Below are 18,447 nucleotides of genomic sequence, written 5' to 3' on the forward strand. Positions count from 1 at the left end.
CATGCGTTGTCTGTCATGGTCACATAAGACGATCGGCGGCCATATCTTACCAACAGCGTGCTCTGCGTAACTCAAGAACGGCCATGCTATCGCAGCATAGTGGGTTTGCAAAATAGCTCGAATATTCCGTACCACCGCCAAAGACGCTACACTACTTCTACGCACGCAGTTGAAGCTCTATCACAGCTCATTCGTCCAAGAGCCTTTGAGAATCACACCACCACCACCACCACCACCACCACCACCACCTGACCGGCTCCATTTCTACCTCACACGGCGACCCTACGCCAGCCCCTCCTTCGCCAGCCTCTCCCTCCCCAGCTCCTCGGCCAGCGCCACCGCATCGCCCACCTTCTCGGGCATGCTCAGCATGGGCGAATGCGAGCTGTCCAGCTCGACGACGCGCACCTGCTCGCTGCCCTCGATGGCGTTGAGCATGCCCTGCTGAACGTCGGCGGGCAGGATGATGTCCTTGGCCGTCTTGAGGTAGACGGTGGGCACGCGGAGCCAGGGGGCGCCTTTGCCGGGGACGGTGCCGACGTTGCCCGGGTTGGGCAGGAGGCCGGCGTGCAGCTCGCGCTGCTCGGCCTCGGGGAGGTCGTTGTAGAAGACGTACGGGTCGGGGGGTTGGAGGAAGCCGTTCTGGTGGTGGGAAAAGACCAAAATTACTCAATGCGGAAGGGAGAGGTGAAGGGAAGAACAATTGACACGTGATGGTGAGGGGGGAATAAGCACAAGAGGGAGGGGGGGGGGGGGGGGGGGGGGGGGGGGGCGGGAAACGCACCTCATCTGCCTGCATGGGGGCCCTCTCGGGGTCGTGCGGGTACATGATCTGCGCGGCGCTCTTGCCTTCGGGCAGGATAAAGGCGGCGATGTACACGAGGCCCAGCACCCGGCCCCTGCCGGCCTCATCCTTCTTCCACGCGTAATCCGCCAGGGCGGGAGACACGACGCTTCCGCCGTACGAATGAGCGGCAACAATCACGTCGGTGCCAGCGGCGAGGTAGGGGTCGATGACAGAGCGCAGGTGGACCGCGTCCCTGTCCACCAGGCCGTCGCCGGAGGGCTGGCCGACCGACGGGTTGCGGATGGCGCGCGTTTTGTAGCCGCGGCGCTCGAGGTCCGGGATGAGCTTGTGGTAGGTGTGCTCCGTGTGCCAGGCACCAGGCACGAGGATCACGGTCGGCTTGGAAGACATGCTGATGGTATGTAGAAAGGAAGCTTCTATGTACGGGGAAAGCAGAGGAGCGGGAGGAAAGAGTGAGCTTTATGTGAGAGAGGTGGGTTGTGGGGCAGCTTATGGGTGACATCGTGGCAGGGACTATTTATACCTTGGCTTTCAGCAAGTCAGTGGTTGGCCGAAATGTGGATAATAGCGGCGTGGTGGGATGACGGGTCTGACGCGGGATCTAGCGGATGGCGCAGTTTCGGTCCTTTTGGGCCATGTCCGGCGTGCTGTGCAGGGAGCAGTCTGACAGGAATGGGACTGAGACTTGGTGACAGTGTCCAGGAGCGGAGGACACAGCTGTGCAGGGAGGCGGCGATGCCTGGGTTTAAGTAGGTCGTCCAGGCTTTGAGACGTTGGTCGTCGCGGTCGCTGGCTTCTCTCGGCCACGATGCTTGGCGATTGCCTACTCGGAGCTAGTCCGTCAGCGCTTGTTCTCGACGGAGTAATTCCGTCTCAGCCCCCAAACAAGCTCGTCTACTGCACTATACTGTTGCTCAGCCGCGTATACCTCCGTGAAGCACAGTACTACCCATTGGTCACTCCTCAAATCGCGACGATGAGGCAGTTGGAGATGGCATGGCTCATATGTATTGGTATGTACCGGAGTTGATGGTTGGACCTTGTTCGACTGCGGAGCCGAGCCCGAGATGGATTGACCGCTTGCATAGTGGGCTGCAGCCTGGTGAGAGCCGTTGGGGATTGCATTGCGTACCAACAACCGCCCCGGTCATATGGACACCGGCCGCAGTCTCGGCTATGGTTATACCGAGCAAGATAAAGTCATTCATCTCTGCTGGCTCTGGTTGCTCACTTTGCTTTCGGCAGCAACCCCGGGCGTGCCCAGTTCTTCAAACTCCTCCTCGTAGCGACGCCATACTTCAGCATCTCTGGCCAGGCGTTTTTGGGCGCGCACGAATTGCTCGTGGGAAATCAAACGACGATCGGCTTCGACAATACTGTAGGTGGTCAGCAAGGTTATGATGGTCCGAGGTAGAGTAGTATACCTTCCGAAGATCATCCCCGACATCTGGAGGAATCTGGGCAACGGTTAGCCAGATATACGAAGCCAGCCGACAGCCGGATTACGCACACTTTGAATTGGATGGTGAGACCGCGGTAGATGGGGCTGAAGATGTATCCTGCTCCGCCTAGAACCGCAGCGCCGATGCCCCACTACGCGGGCAGAGGGTTAGCCGTCAAATGCGAGAACCGAGTAAGATGTGGGGGGTGGCACGACAACATCTGACTCAGACTTGATGCCTGAAAATAAGAAGCACAGAATACTCCTTCGAGAAAAAGGCACACGTGAGGGGTCAGGCGGATAGCGCGGCATCGAACATACCTTGGCAGCGCCTACAGCGGCGCCTCTGGCAGCCACCCAGGCGGCGCTGTTGATCTCCGCATCCTTCTCCAGCGAGGCGTGTGTCCGCATGGCGACAGGGCGGTGGCATAGAAAGACTTGGGGAGGAGGGCGGTGCGACGGCAGAGAGCAGGAGCCGCCTTCTTGGCCGCGACGTCACGACAGATAAAAAGTCGTTGCCGAAGTTGCCGATCCTGCTCGGCCTGTTCCGCCCCACCTCCCCGCCAGTGGACCTGCTCCCTCCAGCATCACATCTCACCATGCTGCCGTCTTGGTTCCCGCGCGCAGGCGCACGTGCAGTCTGCAGCCAGTCACCTTCCGCACCCGCCTCCGCCCGGTTTGCTTTCACCAACACCCCGGCCCGCGCCCGGAGCTGGCTGCTGCAACCGTCGCCCTGCGGCACAGAAGGCCTGCAGCGCCGTCAAAACGGCGGCTTCAGCCCCGCCAACGTCGAACGTCTGGCGAGAAAGGGCGACATGCGGCCGGTGAGCACTAATGCACGCCTTCGCTCTGTGCGACCTCTGTTTCCTCGTTGAGTGGCACAGCACGCCGTCCGCTTGACCAAGGAATCTATCTCAGCACTCCTTACAACCACTGCCTCGGCGCCCACGTTGCTCGAGCCCCAACTGGACCGATATCCTGCTCGTCCCGCGCCCGTCGCCGCCACGCAGGTCCCGCTTTGTGCCTCAGGGATGGCCTGATGGGGGATAATGCTCCGGACCTGCTTTTCCACGCCCCGGCCCGCACTCTCGCTTATCGTCCTGGGATTTGCATTATATCCGGTCTGACCTGAGTCTTTCATCCATGATCTTGATGTGGCGCTACTCAGCCAGCCACCTTGCCCCCGGAGCGATCATAACTGCTTATTTGGGACTAAACTTTTTGCCAAGGGCTCGTCGATCTACATAAGATCCTCGTATGATGCAGAGCTAGTAAAAAGTTACGCATTCCAACATTCTTTTAAGTCCCACTTCCCAAGTACCGCCCTTCCCACGTTCTTTTTTACAGGCCAAAAACCACCCACTCTACCGCCCCCAATACGCCAGCTTTTCAAGATTCACCGACCAAGAAATTATTCGCTTCTACTACCGTGTTGGCCACCGACATTTTAAGAGAATCCGTTGCACATATGGATGTCTCTCCGTACTTCGATCGCACAGGATGCGGAGATTCTCCCACGGTTTCTGATACCTCACATCAAATAATTCTTCAACTTCATCACCAATGCATATAGACCATGGCTGTGAGAGTTAACCGGGGCTACGTGGGCACCCAACTGAAACAAGAGATTCCGGTCAATGCGCAAGCGTATGATGGGCGCCCAAACCTGCATTGGAGCTGGTAACAAATCTCGGAGTCTTTGCACAGGCTAACTTGGGATGGTGGTTTTCTCAAGTAGCCAAAGACCACAACAAAGAAAACACCAGAGGTGGCATGGTTGTCACTGCCAGTTACTATTTCCACCTGATGGAACAACTGATCAGGAGAGATAGTAGGAGTTGTGGGCTGGTATAGCGCTAGTCTCGTTCCTTTGCTCAGCCTTGCGCCCGTTCAACATGTCTGACATTTAGGGGATGACTGGCTGACGTCCTCTGTTGTTCTATGAAAAGCCCAGTCTTTTCTGGATCCATCAAGTCCCATCGGCCTTTTACTTCTGAAAGGACGGGTGAAGGGTCCAATGGCTTGGGCTTCTCTGACGTCTGTACAGATCGCCCTCGAAACTTCCCGGTGTGCGTCTCTTGGACGCCATCAACGTCGGTCTGGCCGTGGCGTCGGAACAGCTGAAGCCCCGGAAATGTTGGAAGATTCGGCAGAGGGAGCTTCAGCACAGCCTTCACGCTGTCCGACAACACAGGCTGAAAGTTCCGTTCGAGTGACTTTGTGGACCCGAGAGACGCAGGATTTGGCTTTGATGGTGCTGCGGCGTCGTCATCAGGATCCGCTGGCTCGCACACCTGCTTCTCCGTCAACCAGGACGATGACGGGCGTGAGTCCACCAATGTGCTGGTCGTGGATGTTGGGGATTCAGGCAGCGGCTGGTTAAACGAATCCGACTTGTGCTCACGCCAACAAAGACAGGAGAACAAGGGGCACGGTGGTGCTTTGGGAGGGCTGGCCGGAGGGTTTGATGAGGCTTCGGGGATGCGAGATTGGGCAGCAGAATGAGACTTGTCCCCTGCAGCAGCGACTTCATCTGGACTCCACGGGTGGTCCTCGGACTTCCGAAAGGGGGTCGGTGATGAAGGTACCAACAGCCTGGAAACGAGACGGGTCGGGTCCTGTGTCGTCTGTGCGCCACTTCCGGCTGGAGTAACAGGGTGTGGGATCCTCAACCTTGCTGATCCGCTTGGGCGCTGCTTTCTCCTGACCTGCCGCTCCGGCTCTGGCGACTGTCGAAGTGGTGCCTGGTCTTCTGTCACCTGGATTGAGGGAATGTCTGGGTTCGAAGATCCGGTCTCGGGCTGCGATTCGGTCTGGATAGGCCCCTCGTCACGAAGTGGTGTGTAGTCCTCCGGATAGTCTCCTTCGAGCTCTTGAGGTTCTTGCTCTACTCGAAGCTCTACCGGCCTTTCAATGCATTCGAGCTCGGGAGGATCGGGAGATTCCTTCCTGGTCCAAGTGTCATTGGACACCGAAAATGCGGACGGTCGGCGTTTCTTCCTTGCGTGGCAGAGGGTCATGGCAAACACGATTGATTTCACCTTGGCCTTCAACGTCGGCTTGGGCTTTTCGGGATTTCCAGGCTGCCTCAGCTTGCTGCACTTGTGCGGTTTTGTGTACGTGAAAGAGAGCAGGGAATATTCTCGCTGTTCGTGGCATTTCGAATCCGAGGAAGCTGTGGTTTTGGTGTGTTGAAACGACCGTCGGCTTGTCTGATTGGCGTCCGGTGAGCCTCGACGAACAGAGGCTAGGCAAAAACGTTGCGACTTACCATCACGCTGAAATGGCACCCTTGCATCCCCGAACGCGAGCACGTGGTGAGGGCAGACATCCATGAGTTCGTTTGCAGCAAGATTGGAGTCCTCTGTGCGGAAGGCGCGCCGATTAAAGCGTTTTCCAGCGATGACAATACGAAGATGCCCCTTTGAGAGGGCAAAAGACGGTGTTGGGTGCCACGCTCTGGGATATACAGCACATCCCGGCAAAGACGGCATCGTAAGGCGTTGCACTGACCACAGGACAAGGTCCTTCCGCAGCGCCTCCTGACCAATGGCACCCCGCAGATCATGGATAGAGACCCGTATTTCAATACTATGCGGCAAGATTGTGCCTATCCTCGCTGCCCCGTGCTGCCGTAGGGCAGAGGTGGTGGTGTCTGGCCCGCGTCCTGTGGGTGTCGTCAGCGATCCAGCGCTTGTGATCATCCTCCAGGCTTAGAGCATCCGAGCAACCGAAGGCGGCAACTCTAATTCTCCACGATGTGGACTGCGCATGTGCCGGTTTTCCCATGGAACTGTCGGTCCGGATAACCGAAGGTTGTTGTCGGATACGTCGGCCAGATTTCTGCGGGACAGGAATGCAGGTTGCACCAGTATCGTAACGACCGGCTTCTGGCAAGGCTGAAACTTGAGTGTCTTGCGATCATGTGCGTGGGACACTCTCCTGTCGCTGCTTGCGCTCTGGTCCACAAGCCTAAGCTTTCAGTTCGCTTGGAATGCAAAAACTGTTGGCGAGTCGAAGCTTAGCATGGTCACCTCTGATGCCATTTTTAACAGCACTTGGGCGTTCGGGCCTTCGTTATTTCCCGTGTTGTTGCAATAATAGAAGTAAAATGACAGCCCCGTACGTTGCAAAGTCTTTGCCGCTCTCTGTCGTCAGTCAATTGCAAGAAATTCGCGCACCATGGGGGATCTACCTTGAGGCAAAGACGACTCGGCTGCATGTTTCACTGCGATAGTGTCAACCTAAACACCAAGAAAAGCAGATTGAAAGGTTCAATTAACTTTTTCTTTCTCCATTCGGATATCATGAAACCAATACTTTACTGTCCGGGCCAACACCGGCCACCATTAATCAATCTTCCTTCCCCCTTTAACACGAAGCCCTGACCAAGTTGGTCCCCGCACAGCAGGTTGGAGAAGATTCGAGCCCTCTGAGCCCCACCGAGAGCACTGCGTGGGCAGCTGGATCCAATATATGGACGTGTTTGTCTGCATTAAAGACTTACATTAACGTCCGGACAATGGATTCAAATATAAACATAGAAGGGTGTAACAGCTCTTCGAGGGACAGAGGTGGACAGTCTCGATTCTTCCGTCGCCTCTGCCGTGCTGAACGGTTTCTCTCTTCTTTCCTTTTTCTCACAACGCCGCCTTGGCCAGATTCTCCTCAAAGTTCCCATCTTTGAACGGCACATTGGCGCTCCCGAAATCCGTGTCCTGCAACGCCTGCCTCGCCGCGTCCGGCAAGCTCTCCCACGCCACCATGGGCTGCTCGCCGCCGACGTCGGTGGTGAAGCCCATCTGGTGGTTGACGGGGTAGACGTTGTAGTACTTGATCAGCGGGCGCGTCGTGCCGTCCCGCAGCGCCGGGTCGGTCTTGGTCTCGTAGCCGCCGTGGCCGGACGCGGCGACGCCGAGGAGTGTGGCCGAGGGAGACGAGTCGCTGAGCCAGACGACGCAGCCCTCCCAGTCGTGCCGGTGCCCGAGGCCGGTGCTGGGCGAGTCCTTGGGCATGTACCACGAGTACATCAGCGCGTAGCTGCTGCCGGTGCTGGAGTTGGACGCGCCGCCGCGGACGTAGACTTGGCCCGGGCTGCTGCTGCAGTCGCCGGTCGAGGTGCCGGAGGGGTTGAGGCCCGCGCTGGTGGAGGGGGGTCTGTGTTAGCTGAGATTCGAGATGAAGATCGATGGGATATATATATCCAGATGTATGCTCGACAAGGAGGTGACTCGAACATGAAGTGTAAACATGAGAATTGGCACGTACTTGGTGTTGCCTGAAGCGTCAACGGCAGGGAAGGGAACGCAGCCAGAGTCGACCTTCAGGAAAGGCTTGAACTTCTCGTAGAGTTCGCCGGTTGCGCCGTCCGGCACCGTCTCGGGTAGGCCGACAACGGCATCGTGGTCGATCTCGTCACGACGGTGGATTGCCGCGGCGTTGACGCAGCTTGCGCCGGCAAGGAGGTAGACGAGGCCGTAGCGGATGGAGAGTGGCATGATGCACTGACGTTTGTATATAGCGAGCGAACTTAAGAAGGATCGTTAAGTCGAGGCGGGATCTCGGCGAACGGAACGGGCCCTGGCGAGCTTTATAGATTTCAAACGAGTGTATTGAGCGAGGCGGTTATTGTGCTCCAAGCGATTGGCGCGGACCGAGTCAGGATGAAGAGAGACGGTAGGTGGAAGTGGCCCGTTGATATACCCTATCTTGGAAAAGGAGCTACCCACGTGCTACGCTGTATGGCGCCCTGGACGGACAAGGTGGATTAAGCGATGCACCAAGCACGGTTTGGGAAGGCAGCTTCAGTCGTTTGCCTATCTTAGCCTTATACAGGTGATTGCCGAGACGGCATTTGATATTCGGATCGACACTGTTTCAGGAAATGACAAGGATGTAGCTGTCGGCTCTGCCCCGGAGTTGTTGACATTCTTTCTCCGAGCTATAGTTCAACTAGCATCAGTAATGATCCCGTATGGCCAGCGCCTAGAGATGTCCGTGATTCCGGTGCCATGAACCCCGGGATCTGACCCCATGCTTGACTTTGTAGATGAATTCAGCCATGCTTTAAATGGTAGTTGCTGGTGTTTAGCCAATAGACGACCCAAATCAGACTGCTCAGGCCGACCACCGCATGACGACAATGCTGCCTCGCTCCGTCCCGCGTCAACACGGATCACATCTTGGGAGAGCTTGGCATATCACTATCCTTTATAGGCTTTTGTTCCGGCATTCCGGAACTCTTGCAGTCCAACCCGAAGGAGACAAACAATTTTTCCTAAACCATCTACTCGGCACAGCAGGCGACAAAATGATCGAGCTCTATCGACGACGCTACCACTCCTCTTAGATGTGTAGCTTAATCCAATGTCTGGACGCATATGCGCGCGTTTAAAACTCGCATCTGCGTCTGGACATTGGATTCAGTTGCCTATCTCAGTTATGGTGAGATAGTTCCTATGAGGCCGACGAGGGTAGGCTCAATTAGTTTGTCGCCTGCTATGCTGGGGCGTTTCGGGCTATTCAGGAGTCGAGAACCAGCCACAATCCCAGATCATAGAACCCCGATCGACAGTTGAAGCTCACCCGTTGCTCCCGTTTTGCTTCAGCCCTGCTTCGAGATTGCGATGGACGCGCGGCTGCAAGCGAGGTGATGCTCAGCTATTTTCAGCCCTCATCGAACGTGGACGAACACTTCGAAAAAGCGAGCGCCGATCCAGCATCTGCGAGATTGCCAGCACGTTAGTGGACTTCGTTATGCCTTAAATAGACATAGGAGACAGCTTAAAGTCGCAGTGCTCGTGCTTGGAGAGCCCCGGACGCCGTTTCGAAGCCCTGCAGCAGCCCCTGGCCACCCCCAAGCCGCTTCCGTCATAGCGAACAACCCGCCACGTGCCTCCACCGATGTCGTCCCGAGAGCGCCGGCTCGGGCATAAAGAGAGCGTCTGCGCCCTCGCGGGCCGCCGCAGCAAAAATCTTCACCACCAACGCAACCGCCAAAAAGATGTGTCAGGAATTGAGCCCAACGCGGGGGTTGAACCCGCAGCCTTGAGATAGCACTCTAGAGAGGCTAAGAGTCTCACGCTCTACCGATTGAGCTAGCCGGGCGGCGGTGGTGAGAAACTCGGAGGAGTTCCTCGGCGATTGATGAGAGGGGACCGGCCGCCAGTGCTAAAATATTGGAGAAAACGCCTCAGACACGCTCTCGAGATGCTCTCTGGCACTGGATATGTAGTATAATTCCTTTGCAAAGCGAGTAGCTGCGTGGTGGGGGTGTGTGGTGGCCGAGCAAAATTTTTATGCTCGATTACCGGATCGGGACTAGCGTGAAATCTACCGGAATCATGGCTTGCAGTAAAAGTGACCACAATCACGTCTACTTCACCGTGATACTGCACACGACTTGTGTAGGCAGTGGGATCATATGTCTGGATGTGGTTGTGCGGTTTTAAATTCTCATCTACGTCCGGATACTGGCTCCAACTGCACATGAAGAAAAGCTGTCTGAAGATACATCCAACTGCCCCCAAGCACATTGCGGGACACAGGAGACTCGAATTCACGTCCTTCACAGGCCATTTTTTGGTAGGTAGGGCACGTGATCACAGACTTGCCTTCAAAAATTTCGAGTACAAACGTACTAAAAAGGCGTGGGGACGTAGCGCTCTCTGAACATTCCGATTTTCAGGGATTCTAGCATACATATTCCCGAGACTTTGCAGCGACAGACGACTTGGGCCGGGTTGTTCTCCGTATAGCCGTGCAGCTGATGAGCTGTGACTTCATTGACCTTGCATTTGCGTCCCGCCAGACACGTCGACTACCCAACCTGCAGCTAAACCCGCAACACTGGCAAACTGACTCATGGAGACGACCGTAGTAGTTCCAGACTTATCGGCTCTGCATCAATTACTCACGAATGTTGAGTTACACAGACAAGTTTTTCTTTTCGAAGCGACTTTTATCATGGCAAAAAACCACTGGTCTATCACCATCAGCACCACAACCAACAATCCTAATGTCAAGCCAAGCCTACTCTAGTCAATCTCGCATCAGGCCCAATCCAACCCAACCCACCTTTTCCTTCGTCATCACCTCCATGCATGTACTAATCGACCATTTCCATCTCAAGGCGGGCGTAGTAACTAAAAGAGAAAGCTCAAGAATGCCGGCATCCGCGTGCAAAGATCTCCCCACCCCCCGCCCCAACTATTCACCTAATGCATAAACCAAAATTAAAAGGGAAAGGATAAGAACAAGAACCCACGCTTGTGTAATGAAGAATCAAAGGAGAGTTGCTGCTAATTCGTCCTCATGGCAACAGTAAAACTCTCGCATGCCCCGCGCAGCCATACCTTGTGGTGGTTCCAACCAGTGGTTTGAGTTTCGTACCATTTGCGGATGAAAATGGCGACGAGAATGGTGGTAGAAAGAGGAAATTCAAACCATTAAACACCACGGAACTCCAACGCCCCGCGTCATGTCATGTCTCTGTATCCTCTGTGGTGCAATTTCCAGCCTTACCTCGAGGGGCCAAGAAGATGCAGAGGATGCATGGGATAATTTACGTATCCAGAGGGAAGGCTTCCTATTGAAGGGCAAGATCATGAGTCCCTCCAACAGTTCCCCATCGGATCGTCTCTTGGCCATGTTTACAAAATCTCCTTCAACTTGGTCTTCTGATCGGCCGTCAAGCTGGTTGGGAACTTAATCTTGACGCCGATGACGAAGTCGCCGCGCTCGCTGGGCTTCTTGCTCTTCGGCATGCCCAGGCTGGGGTAGCGGTCGGTGTATTCGGGTGACGTCGGGCCTCCGGACCGGACGGAAACGTTCTTGCCGTCAATCGTCTGGACGGTCCTGTTCCAGCCGGTGAGAGCCTCCTTGAGATCGATTTCAACGATGTGCTTGAGATCATCGCCTTCGCGTTTGTAGAGCGGATGTTCTTTCTGTTACAAAGTTAGCAAGGGGCGATTCGGCAATTTCGTGCCAAACACCTCAATGACTTACCTCTGTAACGACGAAGTGCAGGTCCTGGGTGCCTCCCTCGACCTGATCACCCACGTCCGAAAACTTAATCTTCGAGCCAGCCTTAAGGCCCTTCTTGATCGGCACCTCCAGGATCCTGTCCTGTGTGCTCTGCTTGCCAGTGTTCTTGTCATACGTCTTGCGCTTGATCTTCATCTTCTTGGTCGTGCCGTTGAACAGCTCCTCCAACGACACAAGCAGCGGCTTCTCCACCACCGTGACTTCGGGCGTCCGTGCCCTGCGCGGCTCCTGCGGGAAGCGGCTGCTGCTCGCCCTCTTTCCCCCAGGCCTTGCACCGCCGCCAGGGAAGCCTCCGGGCATGCCGCCAAACCCGGCAAAATCGTCGTCGTCGCCCATGCCGCCACCCATGCCTCCGGCGGCACCGCTGCGGAAGAACTCGGAGAATATGCTTTCGGGGTTGGAGAAGTTGAAGCCGTTGGGCCCCCCGCCGCCGGTCGAGAAGTGGAACGTCCTGGCACCGCCACCGGGGCCGCCGCCGCCCATGCCGCTGAAGGGGAAGCCGCCAGCTCCGGCGAAGGGGTTACCTCCGTCGCCGGAGAAGCTTTCGGCGCCTTCTGGCGGGGGAGCGCCGCCGCGTAGTATGAATTCGAGGCCGAACTGGTCGTACATCTTGCGCTTCTCGGGGTCGGATAGGATTTCGTAGGCTTGCGAGAGCTCTGTTGCGCGTGAGCGTTAGCCATACCCGTATCGTGCAAGTCATCATCGTCGCGTGGTGCGACACTGCATCCGGCAGTGATTTCACTTACCCTTGAACTTCTCGGCGGCTTGCGGGTTGTCCTTGTTCTTGTCGGGGTGCCACTTCAGGGCACCCTTCCTGTAGGCTTTGCGGATATCATCTTGTGATGCGGAGGCGCTGATGCCTGTGGGTGAGTGTTAGCCTGGTGCCGCTAATGGAGCCGGGTGAAGGGTTGGGGCGGGCGTACCCAGCGCATCGTAAAGCTTGGTCTCTTTGACCATGGTGTGTGTGCGGGGGTACGTAGTGTGGCAGAAAACTCGTAGTGTCGTGCGCGAAGTAGCAGTGGTGGTGGGTAAGTTGGAGTGATTCTAATAGCCAGTGGCAGTGAAGGTTGGTGGGTGGGAGTATCATGTGCTGCGACAGGTTTCTGGGCGGTTCCTCAAGGCCAGTCTCCCCACGCCGGTGAGCTTGGGCACCCGGCCTGACGTACATGGTGCCCGCTCTTATCGATTGTGGAAGCTTCTGGTAGCTTCGATCTTCGCCGCTCTTGGCGCCATCGTAGCCGACCACGGGGGAGCCGCAACACCATGATCTTCGGGCAACGCGGATCACCATGGAATAGCGCAAACTTTCTCGCACGTTAAGTAAAATGACGTGTTGGGAAAACACCGGCTGTTTTTGTGTCGTGCCTGTCACCTCATGGGGACTGCCATTGGAGCGCTAATGGAGTATAAGTTGTATGCTCTCCCTCGTTACTGCTAGCGGGTCTCAATGCTTCACTAGAAATGTATTCGTACCGTGTAACGAAATCGGCTCATCAAGATCCTTGAAGGCTGTGCGTTTGGTCAGTAGTACCGGTAACCGTGACGAATCTGCCTGCGGGCGTCCTCAAGGTGTAACTCTCGCGGAGACCAATCAGTTTGCGTGTGAAGCGGAAGGGTTTGAAACATCAGTAATGAAGACTTTTTCATTTGATTGCTTTTAGCAATTATCAGAAACCCATCCCAGTATTCCGTGTTACGCCATCATAATCCGCAAACTCCCCATCCGGAAGTGGTATGGTACAGGCTCACTCAATGCTATACTCGCAGCCGGTCGGCTGGCTCTCCAAAAGGCCGGAGAAGCTTAATATCCCAACCGAGCATGCCATTCCCATCCGTGCACGTGAAATGTTCAGAACTCGCCGCTAATCCCCGCTTAATCGCTGTCGCTATCCTTGGAAGACTTGAGCGACTTGCGCTTCTCCTTCTTCTCCTTCTTTTCCGCCTTCCTGCGCTTGCGCTCAGCCTTGTCCTCGGGTGATTCGTTCTCGTGCTTGCTCTTCCTCTTCTTGTCCTTGGACTCCTCAGCAGGAGCATCGGGAAGCTCCTCGCTGTCGGCGACCGGCGGGACCGGAGGGGCGTTGAGCACATCCTCCTTCGAGGTGGTCTCGGCAACGGGTTCAGAACCGGCAATGGCCTGCTCCGAAGGGTTCAGGTCCTTGTAGTTCTGCTTCCAGGTGGCGGGCGTGTTCTCGTTGATGCGGCCGTACTTGTCGAGCTTGCCGTCCGCCTTGAGCTTCTTCTTCTCAGAGGCAACAGGGCCCAGACCCCACCTCTTGGGGTAGAGGTCACGCTCCATGATGACACGCTTGATCTTGGCAACAACGCCGTGGTCGCAGGTGGTCATCTCCACAGTGGACATGAGCGCGATACCAAGAGCGATGGCCTCGCCCTTGGTGGTCATAAGAACGACCTCCTCGTGGATCTCAATCTCCTTGTCTGTGCTTGAAATTAGCCATGTGTAAGATGCAATTGAGAGGGGAACGTACCGAAACGAAGCAGACCGGGGACCATGAGCTTGGCGCCGTAGCAAACGGCGTTGACAGCGCTGTCCTTGACAACAACCCTCTTGTAGCCAGTGAGGAGAGACTCCAGCGGGGAAATGACGGTACGCAGGTACGACTCATCCATGCTGTTGTCCTGCACGTACTGGGCATCGAGAACATCGTGAAGAGTGACCATGTTGTCGCCCTCGCTCATGGCACCAGACCTGACACGCCTGAGCTCCTGCATGTGGGCACCAACGCCCAGCAGCAGACCCAAGTGAACGCAAAGCGTACGGATGTAGGTACCGGCCTCGCAGCTCACCCAGAAGACGCCCAGGTGGCGGTCGTTGTCGAACTCGTAGATCTTGCTCTCGTGGATGGTACGGATACGGAGCTGACGCTTGACGGCGGAGATGAGCGGGGGGCGCTGGAAGAGAGCACCGGTGAGGGACTCGAGAGCGCGAGCGAATTGAGCCTCGCCGCCAGGGATCTTGTCGTGGAGGCGGATGACGCAGACATACTCTTTACCGGCGCCCTGCTGCGACTTAACCAGACGAGTGGCACGGTCAATGCAGACAATCAAGCAACCAGTGACCTTGGGGTCGAGAGTACCGCTGTGGCCGGTCTTTTCGCAGCGCAGGATGCGCTTGACCCAGGCGACGACCTCGTGCGAGGAGGGGTTGGAGGGCTTGTCGAGGTTGATGACACCGCTGGAGATGTAGCTCTTGAGATCGCGCTTGTGGGGAGCGCAGCCGAAGGGAATGGGGACGAAGTGGTTGCTGCGAGCCAACATGTTGCTGTAGTTCTTCAGCAGCAGCGGCCACTCGCTGGTGTCAATGGGCGCGGTGGTCGCGGCCGGCTTGATGGTGTAGTCCGCATCGTTGGCAGAGACGAGGTTAGCCATTGTGAAGGTCTCCGCGCGGGGAATGCTAGACGTTGCTGTGTTCGCGCTGAACGGTCGTCGCGTGCTGGAGATGGAGGGCAAAGCAAAGCTCGACTTTTTTTCGCTTGTCGCTTCGTCTTGCGCGGGCCCGTGCGCACCGTGCCGTGATTGGCCCGGGCCCTCCGCACCGCACCAGCCCGGACCGTCCGCTACGACTGTTTCTGCCACCACTGTTTCTGCAATGTCATGCTCCCTTCTTCGGACCTGTTCGCCGATGACCAATGGTCTTCCGCATCGTCATGGCGTGTTGGAGTCGGCTTCGAGAGAGGTGGAAGAGGATAATGGGCTTAGTAACACAGTCAACACTTGTAGACGACTATGTTTCTCTGGCCTCTGGTGCGTTCAGCTGCTTGCACTTGTTTCTCCCTTCGACGGTGGTCTACGCCCCCGTCTGAGCCTCTGAGCCCCCGAGTCCTGAGTCCCCTGGATCCCGCGCCACATGGACCGCCTCCACTCACCTGGGTGAATATGGGGCCCTGTATCGCTGTGCCGCACTACCACGACCGTTGAAACTACGCCTCAGATGAACACATGCCCCGGTCCCGGCACAGAGAAGGGAAGGTGGGCTCGCCAAACATTTCCATCCTCGAAACACCCACTGCAGCATTCTCCATACCTTACCCCCTTCGTCTCCACTCCGTGCTATTGTCGTTCGACCGTGCCACAATGCATACGCAATAGTATATACATAGTAGAAGAACCACACAGCTGGCACCCCTTCTGGAGAGCCGACCCCCAAATTTTTTCACACCATGGCTAGCGACACCGACTCTTCCTACGAGACTGAGTCTCTCTACACCGACCTATCCGCCTCGGTGACCTCGTCCATCAGACAAGGCAAATTTGAGAACGGCCGCCGCTACCATGCCCACCGAGAAGGCACTTACCTCCTCCCAGATGACGAAAAAGAACAGGACAGGCTCGATCTGATGGGCCACTGCTTCAGCCTCGCTCTAAAGGGCGCGCTGCACAAGGCGCCGGTGAAAGACCCCAAGCTCTGCCTCGACATCGGGACGGGAACCGGCCTCTGGGCCCTCGACTTCGCAGACACCCACCCGGACTGTCAGGTGATCGGCACAGATTTGAGCCCTATTCAGCCATCCTGTGAGAAGCCATCTCCGGATCCTCCGAAGCATTCTCTGGCTCTTTGCTGAACTGCGATTGCGCACGTATAGGGTCCGCGCCGAACTGCAAGTTCATCATCGACGACGCCAATGCTGACTGGCTCTTCACCGAGAAGGGTCGGTTCGACTTCATTCATGCCCGCTACGTCTACGCCGGCGTTGAGGATTGGGACAAGCTCTGGCGACAGAGCTATGAACACCTCAAGTCCGGCGGTTGGGTCGAGCATCAGGAGCCATCGGCCTGGTTCGAAACGGCAGACCCGGACTTCAAGAACTCGCAGTCGCACTTCTGGCAGGTTAAAACCGACGAGGCGTCCGCGAAAATGGGAAGACGGTTCAATGTTGCTCATGAGCAGAAGGACCGTATGATCCAAGCAGGTTTCAAGAATGTTCACCAAGACATCGTGAACGTTCCGCTTGGGACTTGGGATCCAGGGAATGTCCAGCTCGGAAAATGTGCTTTGCTCAACATGGTTGAGGCTGTCCGGTAAGTTGGTTGTCTCTTGCATGCAGAAGGGGTTGGATCTAACTGAGGTTCTTGCAGACCAAGCTGCCTAGCAATTTTCACTCGCGTGCTAGGTTGGGATCTCGTCAGGAGCGAGGCGCTAAGCGCAGCCGTCATCAAGGAGCTCCTTTCCCAGAAGTATAAAATCTCCTTCAAGATATACTACACTTACGGGCAGAAGCCGGAGTAGGCGTGATTGGGCTCTAGTGTCGTAGCTAAAGCCATATGGAGAGACTTTCGAATAGAATTCACCCTGCCAGAGAGGCTCCAAGTATTATACCGTGACTGAACTGAACACATCTGCCAGCAAGGTCGCTGCGGACTTCTACACGCAAGATCACGTCTTTTTTATTGACTGTGAAAAAGAAAAAATCAATTGGATTACAACGCCGGCGTACAAGTACAGCAGCGGGACTTGTCATCGACCTCGAGGCAAATCAGGCTCACTTTCGTGACCTTTCATTCTCCGAGACGACGGCCTGGGCCGCGGGTAGATGCCCAGCTTGATCCAGTGGTGCGTGCTTCTCCCGGCGGGGCATAAGCGACGCCAAAGCCACGCTGCTGGGGAGCCGCCCGCACACCACCTCCCTCAAAGTAGTCCCTGACAAATTTCGGTGTCTTGATGGGGTTGCTGCCGCCACCAAATGTCGGCCATATGCGGGTCAGAAAGTCGTAGAGATGGGCGGCCAGAAGCCCGGTGACCTGGAGCATGGCTTCTTGAGGTCCATCCGCGACGAAGGTCCAGACCAATAGCAGATAGGGCAGGTACTTGGCCTGAATGTTGAAGATGAAGAACGTGACCATTTTGTTGGAGTTGTCCTGGGCGTAGGTGTATGTGACAGACATGAGGAGGGCGGGGAGGAAAATGGGCGAACCGAGATAGCAGCCAGCGAGAAGCTTGAACAGACAAGTCAGCATTCAAATGTTCGTCTTGCGACAACAGTGCGGAGTTGGCATATGAAGGCATGTAGGGAGCCAAAACCACCGAACGAAATGGATAATCCGTTCAGTTTTCTCAAGGCATTCCCACCATGGCTGCACCGCACATGGACCATTTGGATTTTGCGAATGACTGGCCCATGCGAAGTGCAGCGGTGATCTACCTCGATTCCAGGAACCGCTTCAGCTAAAGAGACTGGGCGGGCAGATATTTCGAGGACAAAGCAGAAGCAACGTGAAGAAGAGTGGAGTGCATCCATCCAAGAAAACGGACTTACCGCGATCACAAGGCCATTGAAGGCCATGTACGTAAGGAATGCGCCGGGTTCAGAGAAGCGCGACGAGTTGAGCTCCAGCTGGGTGCCATACTGGTACAAGAAGTATGGGTCGAATATAATGCCCGTTCGTGGCCTGGTTATGAAGAAAGCTGTGACCAGCCTCCAGATCTGCGGCGGGATGGCGAGGAGCTTATACGGGAGGAAGACGAGAGGGTAGCCGGGAACGACGCTACTATAGACACCAATGGAGGTGACAAAGGAGCCTATGACGAGGGTCCTGTGAATCAGCATCAAATCAGTGTCTGCGCAAGAAGATAAGCTGGCTACGAACATACCTCGTCACCGGCGGCCAAGACCAGACAACATCCATGTTGGGCAGCGCACGTTAGCAGCGTTCGACGGGTAAATACTGGAGCTGCGCGGTCGCAGAGAGATGGGGACACGCCGAGCCACGCGCAAGTTAAAGGACGCGGGCTGAGAGTGGAAGCCTCTGGAAGAAGGCAGACGCTGTTGGTGTTTCGTGGCAGGTTGCGGCAGAGCTCCAGCCTGGGCTGCGCCTCAGGGCTCAGCGCGCCGGGGGCACAGTAAGGCCGATCGCCGGCAGGCACCAGCACCGGGCGCGCAGCCGTAGCGCAAAAGCCGTGGCCAAGCGCCCCGCACAGGGGTCTAAGCAGCGATGACGGAGGCGGTGGCACCCCACCATAGAAATCTTTGAGTCAACTGTCAGGCGTGCCCAACGACCTACACCTCAAAGTAAACATCATCAAAGGTGGGTCTCCAAGCTCTCTGCTGCCTATAAATCCACTCATTTTTGTCGTTCTCTCATCTCCGATCCATTGCATCGGGTTCCGAGCTCAATTGAACGCTCACGCCCTGTCTGT

At 56.2% G+C, this 18,447-nt stretch overlaps 7 protein-coding genes and 1 non-coding gene across 8 annotated transcripts; 1 reads left to right on the forward strand and 7 right to left on the reverse strand.

Moving 5' to 3' along the window:
- Positions 1-282: 282 nt before the first annotated feature.
- SLS55_003566 (uncharacterized protein) lies at positions 283-1,198 on the reverse strand (the record flags this gene model as incomplete). The annotated part of the gene is made up of 2 exons (XM_066775038.1): positions 283-642; positions 785-1,198. The coding sequence occupies 2 exons, from the start codon at positions 1,196-1,198 to the stop codon at positions 283-285; spliced, it is 774 nt and encodes a 257-aa protein (XP_066635157.1).
- An 814-nt stretch (positions 1,199-2,012) lies between these two features.
- On the reverse strand, positions 2,013-2,660 carry SLS55_003567 (uncharacterized protein; the record flags this gene model as incomplete). The annotated part of the gene is made up of 4 exons (XM_066775039.1): positions 2,013-2,184; positions 2,233-2,265; positions 2,319-2,401; positions 2,571-2,660. 4 exons carry the CDS (start codon positions 2,658-2,660, stop codon positions 2,013-2,015), a joined length of 378 nt encoding a protein of 125 aa, XP_066635158.1.
- A 4,229-nt stretch (positions 2,661-6,889) lies between these two features.
- SLS55_003568 (uncharacterized protein) lies at positions 6,890-7,747 on the reverse strand (the record flags this gene model as incomplete). The annotated part of the gene is made up of 2 exons (XM_066775040.1): positions 6,890-7,391; positions 7,500-7,747. The coding sequence occupies 2 exons, from the start codon at positions 7,745-7,747 to the stop codon at positions 6,890-6,892; spliced, it is 750 nt and encodes a 249-aa protein (XP_066635159.1).
- Positions 7,748-9,267: 1,520 nt separating this feature from the next.
- SLS55_003569 lies at positions 9,268-9,356 on the reverse strand. Its single transcript has one exon. It is a non-coding gene; the product is annotated as a tRNA-Lys (tRNA).
- A 1,544-nt stretch (positions 9,357-10,900) lies between these two features.
- SIS1 (Molecular chaperone (DnaJ superfamily)) lies at positions 10,901-12,251 on the reverse strand (the record flags this gene model as incomplete). Its single annotated transcript, XM_066775041.1, has 4 exons — positions 10,901-11,194; positions 11,256-11,950; positions 12,041-12,154; positions 12,218-12,251. The coding sequence occupies 4 exons, from the start codon at positions 12,249-12,251 to the stop codon at positions 10,901-10,903; spliced, it is 1,137 nt and encodes a 378-aa protein (XP_066635160.1).
- A 916-nt stretch (positions 12,252-13,167) lies between these two features.
- CBF5 (centromere/microtubule-binding protein cbf5) lies at positions 13,168-14,681 on the reverse strand (the record flags this gene model as incomplete). Its single annotated transcript, XM_066775042.1, has 2 exons — positions 13,168-13,730; positions 13,781-14,681. 2 exons carry the CDS (start codon positions 14,679-14,681, stop codon positions 13,168-13,170), a joined length of 1,464 nt encoding a protein of 487 aa, XP_066635161.1.
- Positions 14,682-15,472: 791 nt separating this feature from the next.
- Positions 15,473-16,539, forward strand: SLS55_003572 (uncharacterized protein; the record flags this gene model as incomplete). The annotated part of the gene is made up of 3 exons (XM_066775043.1): positions 15,473-15,782; positions 15,896-16,331; positions 16,389-16,539. The coding sequence occupies 3 exons, from the start codon at positions 15,473-15,475 to the stop codon at positions 16,537-16,539; spliced, it is 897 nt and encodes a 298-aa protein (XP_066635162.1).
- Positions 16,540-16,808: 269 nt separating this feature from the next.
- Positions 16,809-17,936, reverse strand: SLS55_003573 (uncharacterized protein; the record flags this gene model as incomplete). Its single annotated transcript, XM_066775044.1, has 3 exons — positions 16,809-17,246; positions 17,567-17,843; positions 17,902-17,936. 3 exons carry the CDS (start codon positions 17,934-17,936, stop codon positions 16,809-16,811), a joined length of 750 nt encoding a protein of 249 aa, XP_066635163.1.
- Between the last annotated feature and the right edge of the window lie 511 nt (positions 17,937-18,447).

This window comes from Diplodia seriata (assembly GCF_021436955.1).
Source record: "Diplodia seriata strain FDS-637 chromosome Unknown scaffold_3, whole genome shotgun sequence".
Classification (NCBI taxonomy): Eukaryota; Fungi; Ascomycota; class Dothideomycetes; order Botryosphaeriales; family Botryosphaeriaceae; genus Diplodia; species Diplodia seriata.